Consider the following 21,204-nt stretch of genomic DNA (forward strand, 5'->3'; position numbering starts at 1 on the left):
TCTTTGCCTACTAGATAATTTTAAGATCTGTGCTGAGTTCTCAGCTTGGATTTGGTGGTAAATAAGGACTGGAAAAGGCTGTGAAAATTATTATGCAGGAAGTCAGGAGTCACAAACTGTGCCAATTACAATATATTTCCATTTTAAGTAGAGTGACTAACAGTGAAACATTCCAGATGGCTAAACAGATATCATAGACAAAACCTGTTCTCTATGGGTAAACAGGCGCAAAATGTCTTTTCTGTGGGTATTTAGGAGAAGTAAATGTCCAACAGCCGTGCTGGCAGAATGGTGGTGTGCGCTTGACCTTTTTTCCTGGGGAACATCTGTTATGCCTGCTTGTCAGTCGCATTCTGCTGGGAATAACCATTTTTGTGTGTTTATTACTTCAGTTGTTACCCTTGGTTTTCGTTGGCGGTGGTTGTTTTCGAGTTTTTTTTCTTGTTTTCTCCCCCACTTGAAAACTTGACCACAATGACTTAAAAGATGGTTTGGGGCTCTTCTAAACCTTAATGTAATGAGTACCAATGTTTCTTTTAAAACAGAAAGCAGTTGTTTTTCCTCTGTTAGCAGGATTACTGTTACTCTGGTCAGTAAATTCTTTTTATACCTCTCCTAAGAAAGCCTGGTAGGCCCATGTTCTGCAAATTGCATTGTGAGTCTTGATGGGACCAGGGAATTGCAGTGTCCTCTCCAGAATAACCAGTTAACAAGCTGTTAAAACTCATAGTTTGTAGACTTCTGTGTTAAGCTGATTAGAACTAGATAAAAATAGAAATTATTGGCTGTTTAAAATACATTTTATGTTAAAAGCATATATTGTGTCTATGGATTGTGAAGGCTCTTGCATTATTTTTTTTTCTGAACTTCCATTCTTTCTGTGTCCCAAACACAGAAAGAGCATATCTTAATAGCTGTTGACAGGTATTTATATCTCCTAGCATGTTTTTAAAAGGGAAAAACTTTAGAAACAACTACATGAAAGAAATGTCCTTGGTAATATACAAGTGCAAATTCCTGTTGGAGTGAAGTGCACCATTTAAGTCTACAAAATTGCTGACCTTGTTTTAGAGACAAGCTTTCCATGCAAACATAATCAAAAGTCAACTTTAGATATTTAATGAAAGGAAAGAATTTTACAAGAGCTTGATTTCTATAAATGTGTTGGTAGTATTTTACAGTTGGGAATGTCGTATGATTAAATCTTACCTGTCAGTGTGTTGTGGTTGGGTTTTTTTTCTTCTCTTTTCTTTTTTTTTTTTCTCCTCCATCTCATAATGGAACACAGGGCAATTATTTTCATCAGGCCTTTGAATATTTATGCTAATAGCTGTGTGAGTAATGCCTGCCATCGTGGAGGCATATCTCAGTTATTCTTGGCAGACTGTCGAAGTTTCCTCAGAATGGTGTTTTGTGATTCAGTAGTAACTGTGCCAGCACCTTATCTCAAGTGGTCTCTGAACATTGCCACTGTAGTTGTGTATTCAGCTACAGTTTCAACTGTCTTATTTCTCTAGGATGGATGTAATCTTGGAGTAAGGAAAATGCAGCAGTTAAAACTGAGTTAAATTATCTTTCATGTTTAAGTCTTTGGTGTATAACAGTGAGCATTTTCAGGTGGCAGCAGTAATTGTATCTATGAGAATTAGGGAATGGTTTCCCTTGCCATGGGGTATCTAGTCTGTTTTAGAAGATGGTGAGGTCATGGTTGAGATACTCCTGTATACTCAAGAGTTTTAGCTGCCACATTTTCCACAAATAAATCCAATTTTGTGTCTGAATTGATCAAAAAGTTATGGTAGTGCTGTGTAAAATGTATGTTCAAACATCTATGTCTAGGGTAGTCTCAGTTCTGAAATTAATCTTTCTTTTGGGAGCAAGTGCATCTGGCTCAGAGCTGAAAAAGACAGACTTCTGAAAAAAGGGAAAGGGACAACTGGAATCTTGAATAAATGTGGTTAGTAATGGCTACTTTGGCTGGAGGGGAAGCAACACTTTCATTTAATGTATTTTTGAAAAGACAGATCCTGGATGCAATTGGTTCATCTGTGATTTTGCAGATATTCCAACAGCATGTCTTTAAAATTGCTGGAGAAAAGGGAGCCTCAATCCATCCCACTCCTACCAGTTTGATGCCAGTGTCAGCAGGTGATACCCAGAGCCCTGGAGAGGGATCACAGGTCAGCAGGAAAGCATCTGAAGAGCAGCACAAAGGAATTCCAGTTACACCAGCCAGTAGTTTGGCTGCATCAGAGGCACAGTTAAAATGTGTCTATGCAAATGCATAGAGCATGAGGATTAACAGGAGAAATTAAGAGACTGTACACCCTGCAGAGCTATCATGCTAGCATCATGGAAATTTGACGAGATGGCTCCTGTAACTGGAGTGTTGCAATGGAAGGATACAGGTTCTTTAAGAAGGGCAGGCAGGGAAGATGAGGAGCAGATGTCATTCTCTCTGTCAACAATAAGCTGGAGTGTGTGGTGCTCTGCCTGGGGATGGATGAGCTGACCAAGATAATATGGTTCAGAACTAAAGGGAGAGCAGGCACAGGTGGTGTTATATTGGAGGACTGCTCGACCGGGAAGACGGAGTGGATGAGGCTCCTGTAGACAGACTGGACCAACCTCACATTCACAACCCCTGGTCCTCATGCGGGACTTCGACAACCCCAATATCTGTTGAAGGGACAACACAACAGGGCATAGGCAATCCAGGAGGTTCAGAATGATTCCCTTAGTGATGGGCAGTCCTGCATCCTGGAAGGTCATAGCCCAGTCAGAATATAAGTAAGTGTTAGGACAATCTGTGAAACTGTGCAGAAGGGTAGAAAATTGAAGAGTGAGAAAACAAAATGGTACAGCACTGGGCTGGAACTTCTTAGCCTCCTTTCAAAGTCAATTTCAAAAGTTTGGTAGTTGTTTGGTTTTTTTAATGATTTTACATGTGCTATTCTGTGTATATCACTGTTTTATGCACCTCTTAAATTCAATTTAGTTGTGTCTTTGTTAACTTCAGTCAGTGCTTCATTTCGTATTTACAACATTTTCTGTATGCAATTGTCTCAGTATTTACTATTTAATGCCAAATTTATTTTTACTGTACTTCTAGACTGTTCAGCTAATCCTTCCTGCCTCCAGAAACAATAATTTCAGTTACTGTTTATACCCTCTGAATATTGTGGTGGTGTGGTCTTTTTGTGGGGTATTTTGGTTTTTTGTTTGCTTGGTTGGGTATTGTGGTTTTTTATTTGTTTGTTTGGTTGGGTTTTTTCCCCTGTTGTTTTATTTATTTTTGGTTTAGTTTTGTTTTTTAGGTTTTTTTGTGGTTCTGCCCCCTGCTTTCTCTCTTTTCCTCTTAATTTCACAGATTTACTCAAACTGTTTCACCACTGAATATGCTTTAAACCTCTTTAGGCACTTCTCTAACAGATCTGGTGAAAGACTGTCATTATCTCGTCTTCAAACCACTTTGGGGGATCAAATTGATAAACATTCATCATCATAATGTTTAACCGTTGCAGAAAATCACATCAGTGGTTTATCTTTGGCCTCTGACAGTGCCTACCTTTATTCTTCATAAAATTCTATTGATCTGCAAACTCTGTTTTTATTGTTCATTTTCATTGCAGTTTATCACATCAGCAGAACTAATTTCATTTTTGTCCTAAATATACAAAAGTTAGTGTAATTTGTCTCAGTGCATCTTGCATTTGGGTGAATTACAGATGATAGTTAAAGGAATCTTCTTATCTTCTACTGCTAAGCAGCCTTTCGGGCTCCTCCTGCGATGGAGCCTGAAGTTTTCCTCATAGTGTTACTTGCAGTGTCTGCTTCTCTTTGAAGAGTTGAGGAACTTCCTTGATAAAATAAGTGGACCTAGGGGCAGCTTTCAGACTTTTTCGGTATGTTAACTTTTCTTCTGCTGAGAAGAGACTTAGGTTGGAAATCTCACATGCTGTGGAAATCTCATATGCTTTGACTACCAATGTCTTGGTTTTTTCATTACATATGTATCTTTTTCCTGTGGTTGACTTTGCTTTACAAGGTGATTCTACTTTGAATTTATTGAAATTGCTTTGAAAGGCAAAAAGAAGTGTCCTATTAGCTACTATTCATCAGGAATCAGTTCTGATCAATGACTGCTATATCTTACTACTTTTGGTTAACTTTCTGTTTACTGTTGGTGCTTTTTAACAGATCTTATGGAAGGTAAGTGTAGTGCAGTATAGGGCCTTTCCAAGAGATCCTGGAAAGCCCATTCTTTTATCATCTGAGTTACTGAGGCTAAACGCTGGCACAGTTGGGTTGTTTATCTTTGGATGAGCAGCCCAGCCCTCCATTTTTGCACACTGCAAAGGCATCAGCCACTTCATATCTATGACTTGTGATGACAGCCCTGTTCGATTGCTGGTGATTGAAGGCAGATGTTTTGCCATCCCATTTTCATTTGGGTTGATACTTCTCTATTACTACGTAGGTAGTTGGAGTGATTTGTATTCTGTAACTCTAGATGTCTGACTGTGTTTGCAGGCATTCTCCACAAGAAGTAGTAGAGACTTCTTGAAGGTTCAGTTAGAGAAGGGATCTCTGACTTCAGCCTCACCACCTCCCTGACACACCCACCCATACCTCCCACTCCATCTTCCCCCTCCTTGGCATATGCACAGACATTTTTTTCATTATTACTCCACTCTAGAATAAGAATAAGCTATACAAAAGTCTGATGACACTATTATATGCTGTTTAAGGTACTGGAACATCTAACTGAAAGCTTCATGTACTGAATTTGTCCTTAGTGCTATTGCTATAGGCAATAAGGTTGCTTGTAGTGCAGCACTGATTTTTGCTCGCAGTCTGAATGGGTCTAATCCTGTTGCTTTCTACGTGCTAGTTTTCTGAAGCCCAGGATGCAAAGACCTGTGTCATCTCTTACATATAAAGCAAATGCTGGTGTTTTATCCAAGTCTCTCTCCTGTATATACTGAATCCATGCTGAAAAACCTGACTCCTGTGTATTAACATGTAACCACATAATCATGCTCGTACTTACGCGTACGTGCTTGCACAGCTGTCACAGTATGTATGTTTACACATTATTTTATAGGTTTTTTTCTTTGCCTTTTTGCTGGTTTTGCTAGATAGATATCCCAATCCTAGAGTTGTTTCTTCTGCAGCAGAAGTTGAACAGCTAAGGACATCTGAGTAGTGCACATAAAAGATGTTACAGTAAAAGGTGACTTGAGCACTTCAAGACCAGGGAAAAGGTACAAGAAATAAATTAAGACCAGTGCTGATGATAGAAATTTATCTTAAATGATAGTGCTATCAAATTTGCTCTGAGCAGATGACAGGAGAACGTCTTCCAGCACTTAAAATGCTGTCTGTGTTTTAGGGAGTGCTTAATTAAGACTGACAGTTTTGAAACTGCTATTTATAATGTTCAACTGCTATGCCATTTAGGATGCCAGCAGCATGACAACTTCCTCAGAAGCATGGACTTAACCCCTGAGACTCACTTTCAAAGATGACTAAAGGAGACCCTGGTCCACAGGTGGCTTTTGGAGACTATTCCCAAAGGAGGCTGTGCACACCCTGTTTGGCACCAGTTGTACCTTCCTGAAGTCAGAGAGTGCTGGCCCAGCTCTGTCTGTCCTCAGATAGAAAGAGAACAGGCCTACAAAAACACCTCTAACTCTGGGCTGGTGGGGTACGGTCATTGTAGAAGCAGTGCACGCTTTAGGCATGCTTGACTCTCAGAATTTAGGAGAACTGACTTTTTCAGGAATTCTGGCACTTTGCCTATGCTTGTAGCATAGGAAATGTGGCATGGTTGTTGGGCTTTCTGAATTGATCTGCTCATACACCCAACCACCTGACCAATGTTTTGCACTGGTAGTTTGGGGAAACAAAGTGCCCACCAGGTACTTCAGGTCAGCATGCTGGGAAATTGCTGCTTGTCCACATTTGTGTGAGTTTTAAAAATTGCTTTACCTTTCACCTTGGTATTTCAAGCTTTGTTTTATCTCAGTCTCATGTAGGGAAGCAGCAGGGGCCTCTCCTTACTTCAGCATTATAATTAGAAAAGCCAGTGGTTTGTACAAAATTCTGTTACAGGAGGAAGTCTGCAAAACAAAACCATGGGAGAAGAGCCATTGCACAAATGAAACAAATCTCGGTTTTTACCTTAAATGTGTTTCTCTCTGTTTTTTTTTTTGGTTGTTCTTTTTTCCCTATGATTATTGACCATAGAAGGGTTTCTGGGCTTTAGGGAAAAATATATCCTCTTTGCACTGGAAGAGAATGACACTTGCCAGCATGGGTGATCTCGGGGAGATTTCACATCAAATAGAACTTTTTCTGCATGAGAGAAAATCACAGAATAAGAAAGGTCTGTTGCCTGACCTCCTGCTGTGAAATGGGACCAGGTTGTGCAGGGCTCAGTCCTGTCATGTCCTGAAAACCTCGAAGGCTGGTTACAGCACCACCTCTCTGGGCCTCATTGCAGTGCATCTCTGTCCCTGGGGCAGGGGGAAACTTCTCCTTATATTCAGTCTGAACCTCTCTTGATTTAAGCCAATTTTTCTTTCCCTCCAGCCATATAGTGCTGTGAGGAGCCTGGCTCTGGCTTCTTGGCAACTCCCTCCACCATGGACTGAGGCTGCTGCTCAGTTTGCCTGAGGCTGTCTTCTCTCCCAGCTGAGCAAGCCCTGGTTCCTCAGCCTCTCCTTACAGGGTTGGTGCTCCAGCCCCCAGATATCTCAGTGGCTCTCAGTTAAACTCCTATCCATCATTGTCTTTCCTGTATTGCACTGGGACCAAAACTGGATGCGGCATTCAACACGTGATCTCAGGGCTGTTGTGCAGAGGGGTTTAGTCGCTGCACTTCATCTCCCAGCTGTCCTCCTGTTGATAAGAGGGTTTCTTTACACCTTGATTTTTGTTACGCTGATTCACCAGTGATGATGGCTGAGGATGTTGGCTCTGTATGGTGGTTGTCGCTCTTGTGAAAAGTTACTGTTAGGAATGTAAACCAAACAATTTTAGACATCTTCTAGGATCACCTACTTCATAGGTTTATTAGTCCAACATAACTTACAGTCTGGCACTTCAGAAAATTATCTTCTCAATGTAGTCAGTGCTAGAAGTTTGATAAGTACTTTGCCCTATGGAATGTGTTTACTTTCGAATAAACTCTGTCACAGGTATGTGCTGGGAAATTTTGACAGCAGATGAAGCAAACAAACCAATATTAAAGTTGGATTTTTCTTCAATTGTGGATTTATTCCTCCATTAGAAATTCCTTTGTAATTTCTTTTTTTAAGTGATACTGTTCACCTTCCTTTTTTGTCCTAGTTGACACTAAAAGCACTGAAGATGATTGATACACAGTTACTAATGCAAAATGGTTTTAGATTTCCCTTAAAGGTAACGGGCAGTCATCACAACTGGCATTATGGACTTCTTAGCATAAGTGTGTATTCAGACAGCAGTGAAATAGGATTACATTTTCTGTTCATTTATTTATTGAGGCTGATAACTTGTTTACTTGGCAGAATATATATCTGGGGCTCTGACTGATATGGAATAGCATCTAATTCCAGAAGTGGTCCCTGGATCATAAGAATTAGCCTTCTTAGTGTTTTCATTTTCCAAAAAATGTAGGATGGGGATGTTGTAATTGCTGACAGTAGCTACTCAGGCTTAATTTTACTTTTTTCCTGGTTTTTGTTCCTTTTGTCTTTCTGCACCTTTCCTTCTCTCCAATCTTTTCCCATTATTCTCCATGTTGTTGTTTCAGTGCAGTGCTTTTTTTCAGGAATTGAATATCAGCTTTTTCCACTGAGACCACTAAGTGATAGTGACATTTTGACTTTGGGAAAGACTATGTTGTATTTATTAAAGCCAAAATACTCAAACAAAAGTTGCTGCATGTTACTGAGATCTGTCTGGTTACAGGATGATGCGTGACCTAATAACGTACTTTTTGCAACCTCGCTGGTGTCAAAGCTAAGTGCATGTGGAAGACTGGAATGTGTGTCTGGAAAGTGTAGGCCTAAGCCTAGTCCTTTTTTTCAACTAGCGTTGTAGAGGTGAATTTATGCTCCATGCTCGGGACTGCTGGGAGAGGACGTGTTCCCTTCTGCAAACTATCAAACTGAATTCTTACTGCGCTTTTTTAACTGCCCCCTACAGAGGCTGCAAGTCGTGCCATAGTCCAGTTTCTGGAGGTCAATCAAAGTGAAGAAGCAAGTAGAGGTTGGATGCTGCTCACCACAATCAATTTACTAGCTTCATCAGGACAGGTTAGTCTTAAACAGCAAAGCTAAAAATAAATTGGAGGGTGGGAGAGACAACAGCAATAATATAATGAACTGCATGAACACTCATTAAAAGATGTAGCTATATTCTACTTACTGTGTTAAAATCCTTTTTCTCTATACTGCCACAGAACTTCTGCTTTAGCTCCTTGGTTTCAGTTGCCTAAAAAAACTATAATCATTCTGGAATTTTAATTTATAATGTTCTTTTGAATTATGCTTGCAACTTCTATTGCTTCCCAAAGGCTTCTCTTGCATGCTGCTACTTAGCGCCCCATGACACGCATGTCACATAACTCACCTAAATAGTTCAGACTTTGAACTTTGGACATGTCACTGAAAGAGGGCAACAGCAGTTGCAAAAAGCAAAGCCAGCAGCAGTGATGAGTGGGTGGTGCCGTGAATCATTATTGCCTCTGCTTCTGGTGCTGCCCTCCCAGGGAGCTGATCTCTGGCACTTTGCTGGACAGCTGCGTGGTTTTTTATTTCTGTTCTAATCCGCCTTTATAATTCAGCACATCATTTTATCTGTGTTTTAGTATGTCAGCAGCCTCCACTCCAATTTGTCTTTTCTTCCCACTGATGCTTTCATATTTTCTACTGCCTTGCTCCTTATGCCAGCTTATACCTTCATGCGAAGTGAGAGCATAAACTGAACAGTCCTCCTCCCACTCCCGTTTCCACTGCTACAAAGAATAGATAACTGATGAGGGCTTGGCTGAAGGTCTTGTAATTAACTTGTAAACTTCTGTTGGCAAAGACTGACAGGTTTTGTTTCTGTCCTGTGCAGTGACTGCTCAGAACTGCGGCTATTAGGTGCTGTCGTTCTGTAAATAAATTATCCTATTTTTAAAGTTACTGTTTAGGTAGGCATTCAAAAATAGATGGTGAATCTGTACTGTCACGTGAATACCTCACCAAAGGTGTGAGAAAGAAAAACCAGCATTTCAATCAGCTGCATTATTAGGAGTGTGACTTTTTAAATAGAGTAATATGCTGAACTGTTTTTTTTTTTTTTGTTCTGTTTTCTTCTTCCTCAGAAAACCGTGGACTGCATGACTACAATGTCAGTGCCTTCCACGCTTGTTAAATGTCTGTATCTGTTTTTTGACCTTCCACATGTGCCTGAGGTAGTTGGAGGAGCACAGAATGAACTACCTCTCGCAGAGCGCCGAGCGCTACTACAGAAAGTCTTTGTACAGGTAAGAAAGGTAAAATAGGTCATGGAATTTGCAAGAGGAATGGAAATACTGCATATGAGAAAAGCCAGAAACTTTTCACTTGAACCAGATTTTACTCTTCCTTGATTCTTCACAAACTGATGGCACAGATGAGGTTAAATTTCCAATCCTCCGGTAGTTTTTGTCCTTGGCAAATACCTCCTCCACAGAAACGCATGCAACTCTGCCACACAGATGCTTAAGAGGAGCAACATGTGCACTGTTATTCTGTTTTCATCCAAGTGGTCCTAGTATTTGGTATCTTTGGCTGTTACTGATAGAAATAAACATAGTAAAAAAATTAGTATTGATAATAGTTTATTGATTTATATAACATATGCTATTTTCCCCTATAATTATGTGAAAAAAGCCCTGTGACTGTGGGAACAAGTAATTTAAGCATGGGAGCAATCTGAGCTTGCAGTTACTATTAAAATTATCCCTCAGAATTCCCAGGGAGACCAAGGACTTAATCTGACTTGCTCCTTTCTCAAGTTCCGGTTGGAGATCCTGCAAAGAAATTCCTGTATGTTCTCCTGATGAAACTTTTAGAAGGAGCTGACAGTTACCATTAGAAGGGGGTCAGTGGTCACACTACCTGTGTCAGTGTGCAAATTGGGTACATCTCTGTGCGAGGTTATCGTAGCCATGTATGCAAAACCATAGAGGTTTGGCAGAACTTGCATCCTTCAGGAATTTGAGGGCAGTGCCAGGATTTGTAAGTATAATGTCTGACAGGCATTTTGGTGCTGTCTTCCAAATCAGAAATCACAATGTGCTGTAACCTATCTTTCAGAAATTGCTCTGTTGTGTTTCAGTCAGCAGAGTTAATGACCATGTTACCACATAGGGTCCCCCCCAACCTATTACCACTAGCTCCTTTCTCTCCCTCTTCAAAGGACGTAAAGTGGTGTTCTCAAATAGGCTGGATGGAATGGGTGAGGTTTCAGATAGCTTCCAAACCTGCCCTTCCAGATGCTGACAGCCTTCTAAAGTTGCCTTCTAGTTTTCTGAAAGGAAGCCTCAGCTTTTCCTGCACAAGACACAAAATGGAGATCAGATGTCCTCAAAACACACAGAAAAGAGAGAGCAACGCAGTAGGTTCACTTGTGTGGCTGCATTTTGTCTTGTTTATGGCAACTTGGAAATTCAGATCCAGGTGCCAGTTATTGAGGTAGGTCTGCAGTGTTGCTGTAGCCTTTCCTGACGCACTGTTTTGGCTCTTTTCATTTCACTAAGATATTATGGATGCTGCTCTGCCAACAACCCATCGATAGCCTTCTTCCTGCCTTAGGAAGGGATACAGCAGTTTGCTTCACAGAGCCTCTGCCTAATGCAGCATTTAGCCTAATTGTAAATTAGGCAACTGGTAGATTCTCCAAGAAGGAATAACATGGTATCCATACAAGTATGCTGTGTCAGCCGAAGAGATTTGAACTCTGCTGCTAATCTTTTGGTAGTCATTTTAAACTGAACTGGGACTTAAAATAACCAAGTGTTGAATAACCTTGTCTTCAGTTGGAAATACAGAAACACACAAAGGGAAAATAGCTTGTTACTCTTTTTAATGCATTTGCTAAATGGAAGAATGTTTCATTTTTTCCTAAATCTAAGCAAAAATAGCAATGATCAGAGTGTTAATGCTAGTTGTTTAATGACTTCTTATTTCAGATCCTAGTAAAATTGTGCAGTTTTGTGTCCCCGGCGGAAGAACTGGCTCAAAAGGATGATCTCCAGCTTCTTTTCAGTGCAATAACCTCATGGTGCCCTCCCTATAATCTGCCTTGGAGGAAGAGTGCAGGAGAAGTACTAATGACCATATCTCGTCATGGCCTTAGTGTCAATGTAGTGAAATACATTCATGGTATGCATTTCTCTTCAATATTATTTGTTGGGGTCTTTTCTCTTCTTCTTTTGCAGTTTTCTTAGTTAGGAAATAGGCATGAAAATAGTAGCTCAAGGAAAGCTTCCAGGCTTTTGGTTTGGATATGTGAATATTTACGTACAGGTGAAATTTCAAAGCCCTTGTGTAGTGAGAGAGTCTGTCTCATTCACATTTCAATATAACATTGGAGGATAGAGTTTCCCCTCGTGTTCTGGTGTAGAGTTTATGATGAGCAAAATGAAAAGCTTTCAGTAACTTCAGTAACTGCCTGTATGGAAAAATATTCATTGGGAAGATGCATAAATTTGTCATTTTTGCTGTGAGCATTAATTCTTAGTAGGAATAAGTTGGGTTTGGTCCTGTGTTTGAATTGTCAGCAGCAGCCCCTTGTAAAGGCACGAGGCAGGCTAGCAGTGCCCTGTTTACAGCTGCTTGTCTGGGTACCACTATAGCTGGCAATAAGAGATGTAGAGACATCTGAGGAAGCCGCAGGAAGAGGAACCAGCTCCGTGTGTTCTGCTGACGCAGTTGGAGCTATTAGAAGGCCATGAAAACTGCTGCCCTGTAATAAATACTGGTGCATTATGCAAACCAGGGAGAGCTAATTTGGGTATGCTGGGAGAAGATTCTTTCTCCAAGACAACTTGCTTTTGCGGGAAAAGGCTGGATGAGGCTGTTAAAACCACCTCTGATTTGCAATGTACTCTCCATTATCCAGAACATCAGGAGTGGCATATCCTGGTAACAGCAAAACGAGTGTAATATGGTCACTAGGAAATGCTCAAGGGAGCATGGGCACAGAAACACTAGACTGCAAACCTCCAAGTGCTGATGGATGGAACAGGCAGTTGCTTTCCTGCTCTGTGGTCCAGCCCATCTTCCCCAACCCAAGGATGTTCTCCCTAGGGCCTGGCCCAGGGAAGCTGCTCTTCACTGGACTGAGAACCACACCTGTGGTGACAGTCTCTCAATACTGGTGCTCCTAGGAAGCTTACAGGTAGCCTGCCTTAGAGCCTGTGTCACAACCAAGTGCAGAGATTTTGGGACACAACTAGGAAGAGCCTGACTGCTGGATGGGTTTGCAGCCCCTTTTTCCCTGCTATCTGACTAGACTGCTGACTGTTCAGCCAGCCTGCATTTCTTCCTCAAGTCTTCCCCACTTTGCCATACAGCTTACAGACTACATGTTATGTGCATCCTGAAGGCCAAATTAAAAATACCTCATGAGTTTAATCCAGCCTGCAAGCCACCAAAAGAACAAAGTATCCAGAATCATTCCATTTTACCTCCTGTCCTTTTTTGAGGCAAGCAGCATCCTGACTGTTGCAGGCATGGAAACAGTAGTGTACAAGGGCATTTCTCTAGCTGGTTACAGATTTTGGTAGCTAATAAAAGTAGTAGTTTACTCATCATCTATCTTGCAAGGGACTGGTAAAGAGGAGGTTGCCAAGCTGGTTCATGACAAAGAACTTGGAAGAGCAAAACAAGATGAAAACTAGTGTTGGAGCTGCCTGGAAACAGCTTTGCATACAAAATACTCAAGTTGCATTAATTGAAAACTGCATGGGTGTTTAGGTATGCAGGACTTGGATTAGGAAATTTGGTAAAATAATGTTTCTAATATTACATTTGAGGCTTTTAGACTGTTGGACCACATAAAATAAGCATTTGTAGTTTTTAAATTGGACCGACTGTTGAAATGAACTAACATCCTTATCATACATTTTAGCTGTGTACACCTACTGGAAAAAAAGAAACCCACAGTTTGCTCACACCCTGGAAAGCAAGTAGTTACAAGGCTCCACAGAAAGAACCATTTTGACAATTTATTAAAAACATCAGCCTGCTCCCATGTACTTCACAGAAAATTTCAGTCTGTGTTTTTTCTTGTGCTAGCAGTGTGTTTCCAGTTCCAGTCAAAAAGATGTGAATGTACAAATATCACTCGAAAGCACAGCATAGTCATCAATTAAGTATTTTCAGAGAGGGCTTAAAAGGTGATAGGCTTTTTGCCACATTTGTAACAGCCTTCTGGTGGGTTTTTGGTGAGCGTAGCAGGTGTACGTGCATATGTGAAAATGTTATGAAGGGCAACAAAGAAAATAAGTAGACATTTGACTGAGTCATTTGGCATATTACAGCTACTAGTGTATCTCTTTTCTATGGGCTTCATCCACAGAGGAGTGAAGCTGGCATGTCAAAAGATACTTTAGGTTCTTTAGAAAGGGAAATAAAATATTAAAACCAGTCGGCATTCCCTCTCACTTGTTGAATACAAAAATGAACATGACTTAAGAGATAACATCTGTCAAGAGGCTCATCTCATATTCAGGGAAAAAAATTAAGACATTTCATCAAATGCAAAGGAGCATCCTTTCACTATCTTATGCTTTAATTTGGCCTGTGGGAAATTTTGTTATCAGTCTAGCTAGAAAGATTAATGCTTTTGCATTGTGCATGCTGCAAAGTTAAAATAGCAAATAATTGAAGAGGGAGCATTTTTAAAATGGAGTGCAACCTAAAATCTCACTATAGATTAGGGAAAACCTTTTACTACTGACCAATGAACTGATGGAGTGTGAGAATTATGCAGAACAAGACAAGCTGTCTCTCTTTGATGCCAGTCAAAGAAATGCTAAGCAGAACAGCGATAAGAAGACATGGTGTAAAGGCTTATGTGTAGGGTTTTACCTAACATCAATAACAGTTTAAGTCAGTGTTTTGTACAGCTTTGTATTTTAAAAGAAAAAACTATGTTTTAGAATTATTTACAGTTGCCATATTTGTCTTTTTATTCTGTCGAGTTAGTCAGACTTTTTAGGTAAAAACCAGTATTTATCTACAGTTTCCTCCTTACAAGGGTAAAGATTATAAAAGGGAGGAAGGGGTTGGCAAAAAGAGGTTAAAGTTCAAAGCCACTTGAGGATCCTTCTCATCTTCAAGTACTCTGTGATACTCAGTGTTACATGATAAGAGATACTTGAATAAGTTACCTTATTACTGTATTTATAATACTAGTTATACTTCTAGTTGTGATTGATGCCGGTAAAATCCTAAATTTCTTAATTGCAATTCTTTTCAGAAAAGGAATGTTTGTCCACGTGTGTCCAGAATATGCAGCAGTCTGATGACCTTTCTCCCCTAGAAATAGTTGAGATGTTTGCTGGACTTTCTTGTTTTCTCAAAGACTCCAGTGATGTATCCCAAACGTTGTTAGATGATTTTAGGATATGGCAAGGATACAACTTCCTCTGTGACCTCCTCCTCAGGTATGTAAAAGTGCTTGAAGAAATGCAGACAGATCACTGAGCTTTTTTTAAAAAAGGTTTCATAATAAAGAATAGGTGGTGAATGGGTTTGAACAAACAAGTGATTATAGATTATTCTGGAATGAAGACATTGCATTATGTGGTTCTCTCAGTTTATGGAACTACATTGTTTAACTTTTTAGTCTTTAGTAGTGATTTATTACTAAATATTTCTGTGTTTTGTGAAGAAAGCAGATGCTTAAAAACAACTGGTACTAAATATTTAGAAATAATTTGGAACATAAAATTTTGGCTGCAATTAGTGATTTTTGGGTTTCGTTGGGGATTTGTTTTGTTTTGTCTGGGGACATGGTTTAGTGGTGGGCTTGGCACTGCTGAGTTAACAACTGGACTCAATGATCTTAAAGGTCTTTTCCAACCTAAACAATTCTGTGATTATGTTATTGTCTTGTTCTATCATAATGAAAAATTATGTATGTAAGTGAGGTGCATGTTGCAAGGGAATCAGTGTGTGTGTGTATTTTTTTTATTTTTTTTTTTTACTTTTTAATAAGGATGCTGCTAATGCATCAGAAAATATGGTAATGAAAATGCCTGCCCAAACAAAACTCGGATGTATGATCTATCCATGATTTTAGTTCTTTCTATGGAAGAAACTTCTTTCCTTTCTCAGTCAACAAATTAGTGTCTGTTGCTTTATTTGTGTAAAATCTATGATCAGTCTATGTTGCTTTGTTTGGATATGAAGATCTGAAGAAGGATGCTTAGCTGTTGAAATATATATGTGTTTTTCAAGTCTGAGATGGAAACTTGGAAATTATGTTTACAAGTGTGTACCTTATGAAGTATACTTGGGCCAAAGGTGCTAAAAAACACTAGGTCTTAATGAGAGGTGTTAATGTTGTTATCTCCCTCTTTCAAGTAATTCATTTTTGGGTACTAGGATGCTGGGTTTTGGCACCCAAATATTTGAACTAGGTCTTCCACTACATAATTTTGAGGGGGTTTTGTTTGTTTTAAAAGGATACCAGACAAAGACACGACATTTGAAATTTTTGATTGTGGTCAAAATTATTCATAAATTATCTTTGATGCCACAAAAGCTAGAATGCCTACCAAGGAATTGTTATTTTTCTTATTGTATAAATGGAGTTTCGGAGTATGTTATATTTACTAATGCATTAATTCAAAGCAGTGTAATTCAAGCGCAGTTGTTTCCCAGAAACTGTCAGCCAAAGTTTAGGTGAAATATGAGGGGAATGCACTGTCATTAGCATTTTCATCTTCAGGTACAAAAGTGATCCTCTGTAGAGCAGGTGTTTTCACCAAACTCTCTCCTAAGCTCGCTCATCCTTTAAATCAAAGAATGGGGGATCCCTGACAAAGGTATAGGAAGGCTTGAGATTTGCATGTCTGATCATTAGGTGGCATCAGTAAAGGTTAATAGCATAGAAATATGTTATCCTCACTTCTTCCCAAGGTGGTCTTCTAGAAGCAAATAAAGGTATTTTTCAAAAAACAGTCATTTTGAATAAGCCTGTCTGTTGGTCAGTGATGAACAGCAGTAACATGTTCTCCATGGACACGTTTTGGATCAAACCTACTGACGGAGACTTGTCCAGCTCTAATGGCACTATTTGTGAAGATGACTGTCACATAAGGGTGTGAAATCTGGACACTGGGCCTCTAACTGCAAAAAAGAAAGGCTTTGGAGCTGGAAAAACAAGAAGGATGTGTGAAGAAGGTGGCTCAGTAAGAAACTGCAGAAGGTTTTTGAGGGGCCAGAGGAGCAAGTGTGTAATTGCACCTGGACGGTGTGAAAGGGCAGGGAATGTGGAGGATCAGTGGAATGCCAATAGATCAGTGCCTCTGTAGTGACTGTTTGCAGGAGGTTCCTGTTTAAAGGAGATTGTTCCTCAGCCATGTCTGACTGAGAAGAAGATGGAGGATGAAGAATGAGCTGCTTCTAAAGGGCTCCCACGATCGCTTGTCAGCAGGAAGAAAAACAGAGCTTGCATTGCACAAGCAAATAGGAAATCATGGTCCCCAGCTTACTCCTGGGATCTACAGAGGCTATACAGTTAGCAAATAATTAAACATGGTATAATTTTTGATGAAGTAGAAGGAAAATGAGGATGGTTCTAGGGTTCAGAGTCAGTTTTTAGGGTTTGGTCTGATGGTGAGCTGCTGGCAGGAAACAGTGGTTGGAATGGGATGTTACATTTCCGTTCTCTTGTGCTCAAAGGTAAAAGTTTGGAGTTCTGATGAGGGTGCTTCATCCAGTGCTTCTAAGTGTTAGGCTTCTACCAAGATACCATCTCATTAACATAAAATATTAACTCTCAAAGTGGCAGCTGTAATCTAGCAAGTTAATTATGGATTTATTTAATTACAGACTATATATTTGCTTTCATATCCAATAGCTTCATGTCTGTGAGAGGATTTTTAAGGTAATTTTCATGTCTGTACTGCTTTTTAACAGACTGTTGAGTTCAAGGAAAGATGTAGCAGGTGAATTTCTATGGCAAATAACTGTATGCTCTTCCAAGTTCAGTATTTGACTGACTTAATGGTATGACATACAAACACATAAGATACTGCAGGATAGGGCAGTAAAACTGCGGTCTCTAAATTAATTGAGGAAAATGGGTCTCATTAAAGTGATTTGAGGTGAAATAAACTAATACTGCTAACCTGATCTGTTGTATTTTCTTTAGATTAGAACAGGCAAAAGAAGCTGAATCTAAGGATGCTCTGAAGGACTTAGTTAATTTGATCACTTCCTTAACAACATATGGTGTCAATGAATTAAAGCCAGCAGGTGTTACCACAGGAGTACCTTTCCTACTACCCGGGTTTGCAGTCCCACAGCCTGCAGGCAAAGGTGAGTATGCTTGCTTTCTCTCTCTGTATGGCTTTTTGTTTTAAATGTAAACAACAAAATACAGAGAAGCTGTTTACTACACAAACTGCAACTGAGTCTAGGTTTTTTATCTAAGATTGCATTTCAAGCTGACACTTTCTACGTGGACGTTGTAAGATATTATCATAGTGGAGAGGTGCACTGAGTTGATTTATTGTGTTTTAAGCTGCTCTTACTGAACTGATATGAAAGACTGATATGCTAGCTTGATTTTTTTTTTTTTAATCCTCCTCCCACCCCATTTTGCATTCTGTTAGCTTTTTTCAGCTTACGCAAATGTAACTTGTGAGCTGGAATCTGTTGTTTCATCACCAGTGTTCACAGAGTGATAAAATCTGTGGTGTGCTTCAACCACAGTCAATTATGATACAGAGATAAGGTTGAGGAAGTCCCAGGGGAGAAAGGGTTTTATAAAAATAAGCTTATGTTTCATGTCCTGTGCATAAACTTAAAATTCAGGTAAGTCTTGTGTGTAACTAAGGAGTTTGGAACTTAATAGTCATTGTGGAGCTAGTTTGTTACTTGAACTTTTTATGAGATTTACTAATACCTCTGATAAAAGAAATAATTTGTGATAGGATTGCATTTATAGATTTATGGGCTAATGGATTTATTTTCAGTGTTTCTCATGTTCCTTGGACAATGACTTCCTTTCTCTGGTATTGAGAGAGTTCATTGTTCATGGGATTTGTTTTTCTTTTGCACTAAATAGAGAAAGGTGGTGATACACTCACAGTTTAATTTCTCCATGTTTTGATAATAATATTAATTTTTGTTTAGACTAATCAGCTTTTCTGGTACAGTAGCACAAGTGAACCATGGCCTATTGCAATTTGCAAAAGAGTTTTTTAATTTTGTGGTATTTATCTTGACATCTCAGTTCCTTTCACCTACTTTTCATTATAGGTGCAAGTTGTCTTTTTATAAAGACCATACTCAATTTTTTAATTGCTTCTGTTTAAATCATGTTAGTTCTTGAATTCTGAAGAGCTGGTTAAAATTTCATTTCTTCAGGGGTCCTCATAATAATCAAAGTTAATTTAATAATCTTCCTGATTGCCTGGAACAACTGTTGATACTAAATTAGTGTCAAATATAACTATTTATATTCTATATTCCTGTCACATTTGATAAGCTCGAAGTCCTCCTTTTTGACATTTTTTTGTAGTAAGGAAAGCATGTTAAAAAGTCCTTTTAGAAACAACTAAGTGTGACTTATAATGTAACTAATATTCTTCCAGTGTGTGAAATTGTTCCATGTTCATTTTCAAGGGAGTTTCCTGTTGTCTTCTGGAGAAATACTGGCATGGGAAGTGGTGAGGCTAGGCATGAACATAGTTGAATTTATTGTTAAATTGGACAGCTTAGTTTGTAAACAATTAAGAGAGTAGTGTTCCACAGAGAATATGTAATAAATCAGAATTCTTTGTTTATGAAAGGGTTTTTAAATCAGGTTATCAGTTTGCATAGACCTTGTTTGAAAATAAGATTTTATTGTTAAAACATCCTAAATGCTTTGTTTAGAATGTCTTTAAAGTCTCACTCTTGATTGTTTATTTTGTTAAAATTATTTTTTACCATTAGTTGTTTTCCATATTGTGAGAGTTGCCCACTGTGACTTGTACCGTTCCCACAGAAGTTAAAAAAACTGTCTTTGAGGCATTTTTAGTAGAATAAGAGTAATATCTGCCCATAGAAAGTTCTGGGAACCACAGGGAGCACTCATAAATGAAGCATTCTTTGGCTGAATGAATGAGATTTTAATCAGCTTGCAGGTACTTATAAGAAGAAATTTGTACAAGCTGGCCCTACACTGCCCTGTTGAGTTTCTCTACACAGGCAGTTGCCAAAAAGAGGAATTGAGCAGAGAATTTGGTGGCCTGGCTTTGATACTGGCTGACAAGGACTTGTCATTGCTTGTTGCTCTGTTGAGTGAGGGGATGTAGGTGGCTGTTGTTCTAAACTTAGCCTGCCAGAGTTGTGTTCTGCCTTATGGAATATAGAACATTTTACTGTTGCAATAATGTGTTCTCCTATGGCCTGGGTGGATGACAGGCAGGCTTTGTTTTGTCTCTAGAACTTATTCTGTTGTACATTTTAGTACTAAATCAGCATACTTAGCTATTTGAAAGAAATTGTCTTTGATTTAGCTGCTTAAGTAAACACTTTCAAAGCTGAAGATGCCATTGTAATGAACAGGAGATTGTAGGATTTGCAATGTAAGTGGTTGTGTAGAGGCTTCTTTTTATACATGACATACATTGTTATTTAATTCCCACCTGTTAAAATTCATGAATCATTATTAATAAGTGTACTCATTGTTTATGATGATTAAGAACTTTCTCTTTCCTTTTTCCTCCCATCCCACTTTGTTTCCTGATTTAGGTCATAGTGTGAGGAATATTCAAGCGTTTTCTGTCCTCCAGAATGCATTTTTGAGAGCAAAAACCAACTATCTAGCACAAATCATCCTTGATGCCATCACGAATATTTATATGGCGGACAATGCCAACTACTTCATTTTGGAATCGCAGCACACATTGTCTCAGTTTGCAGAGAAAATTCCTAGACTTCCAGAAGTGCAGACCAAATACTTTGAGATGCTGGAATTGGTTGTCTTCAGCTTGAATTACATACCCTGTAAAGAACTGATCAGTGTGAGCATCCTTTTAAAATCCAGCACTTCTTTTCAGTGTAGCATCATTGCCATGAAGACACTCCTGAAGTTCACCCGTCATGACTACATCTTTAAGGATGTCTTCAGGGAAGTGGGACTTCTGGAGGTGATGGTAAATCTTCTTCATAAATATGCAGCCCTTTTGAAAGATCCCACTCAGGCACTGAATGATCAAGGTAGCGTGTCCGCTTCTATTTTTCTAATACATGTCTTTTTTTGACTTGGAATAGTGGAGTCTAGCACTTAGGAGGAGGAACAGGAGAGTCTGAACATGTACCTCAAGGGCTGAATCATGCTGGGGGCTGCTGTGCCATCTTAAAAGCTCATTGGAATTGCTTCTCTCTTGATGTCCTCAGAGAAGCTCGAGGCAACCTTTAATGAAAAATGCTGTATGAATACTAAGTAGTAGGAGTTAGTATTTTCCTTTTTAAATGTTTTTTTGATGTGTTGGTTTAATATCTGTTACTTAACATGAAAAAAGTAAAGGAGCAAAGCATAACATCCATATTCTTCCTAACAAAAGGTACTTGTGGGTTTTCTTGTGCATGTCTAGCCCCAGCTTTGAAAAAATACTAGAGAGCTCAAATTTAAACTCTTAATAGGAGTATGTATTCAAGTTTGCAGACTCTTTTATAAATTGGATCTACATTTTTCTAAGCATTAAAAAAAAATATGAAAATTAATTATCTCCAGAATTGAACATCCCAGAGATAAGCTACATAGCTGCCAGGCCTGCAAAGCAGGCACTGCCAAGTGCCATAGGAGCGTACCTGCACGCACACGGAATTTTTTTTTGTTTTGTTTTGCATTCTTTGTTCAAACTGCAGTCAAGTTAGTGTGCATCAGTGTCACTTACTTTTTAACCATAGCTGATGGATATTTCACCTGAGTTTAGTTGTGTGAATCCTC

The 21,204-nt window shown here is 39.1% G+C and overlaps 1 protein-coding gene across 8 annotated transcripts in view; it reads left to right on the plus strand.

Annotated features, from left to right (window-relative positions):
• The window catches only part of WDFY3 (WD repeat and FYVE domain containing 3), a 167,971-nt gene that overhangs the window by 61,467 nt on the left and 85,300 nt on the right, over positions 1 to 21,204 (plus strand). For all 8 annotated transcript variants that reach the window (XM_027692688.1, XM_027692680.1, XM_027692683.1 and 5 more), the window contains 6 exons: positions 8,197 to 8,306; positions 9,362 to 9,523; positions 11,213 to 11,405; positions 14,509 to 14,695; positions 17,413 to 17,579; positions 20,004 to 20,471. In XM_027692688.1, the coding sequence (XP_027548489.1) occupies positions 8,197 to 8,306; positions 9,362 to 9,523; positions 11,213 to 11,405; positions 14,509 to 14,695; positions 17,413 to 17,579; positions 20,004 to 20,471 (1,287 nt within the window). The remainder of the gene's footprint in view (positions 1 to 8,196; positions 8,307 to 9,361; positions 9,524 to 11,212; positions 11,406 to 14,508; positions 14,696 to 17,412; positions 17,580 to 20,003; positions 20,472 to 21,204) is intronic.

This window comes from Neopelma chrysocephalum, unplaced genomic scaffold (genome assembly GCF_003984885.1).
Source record: "Neopelma chrysocephalum unplaced genomic scaffold, ASM398488v2 Primary Assembly neopelma1_88, whole genome shotgun sequence".
Taxonomy (NCBI): domain Eukaryota; kingdom Metazoa; phylum Chordata; class Aves; order Passeriformes; family Pipridae; genus Neopelma; species Neopelma chrysocephalum.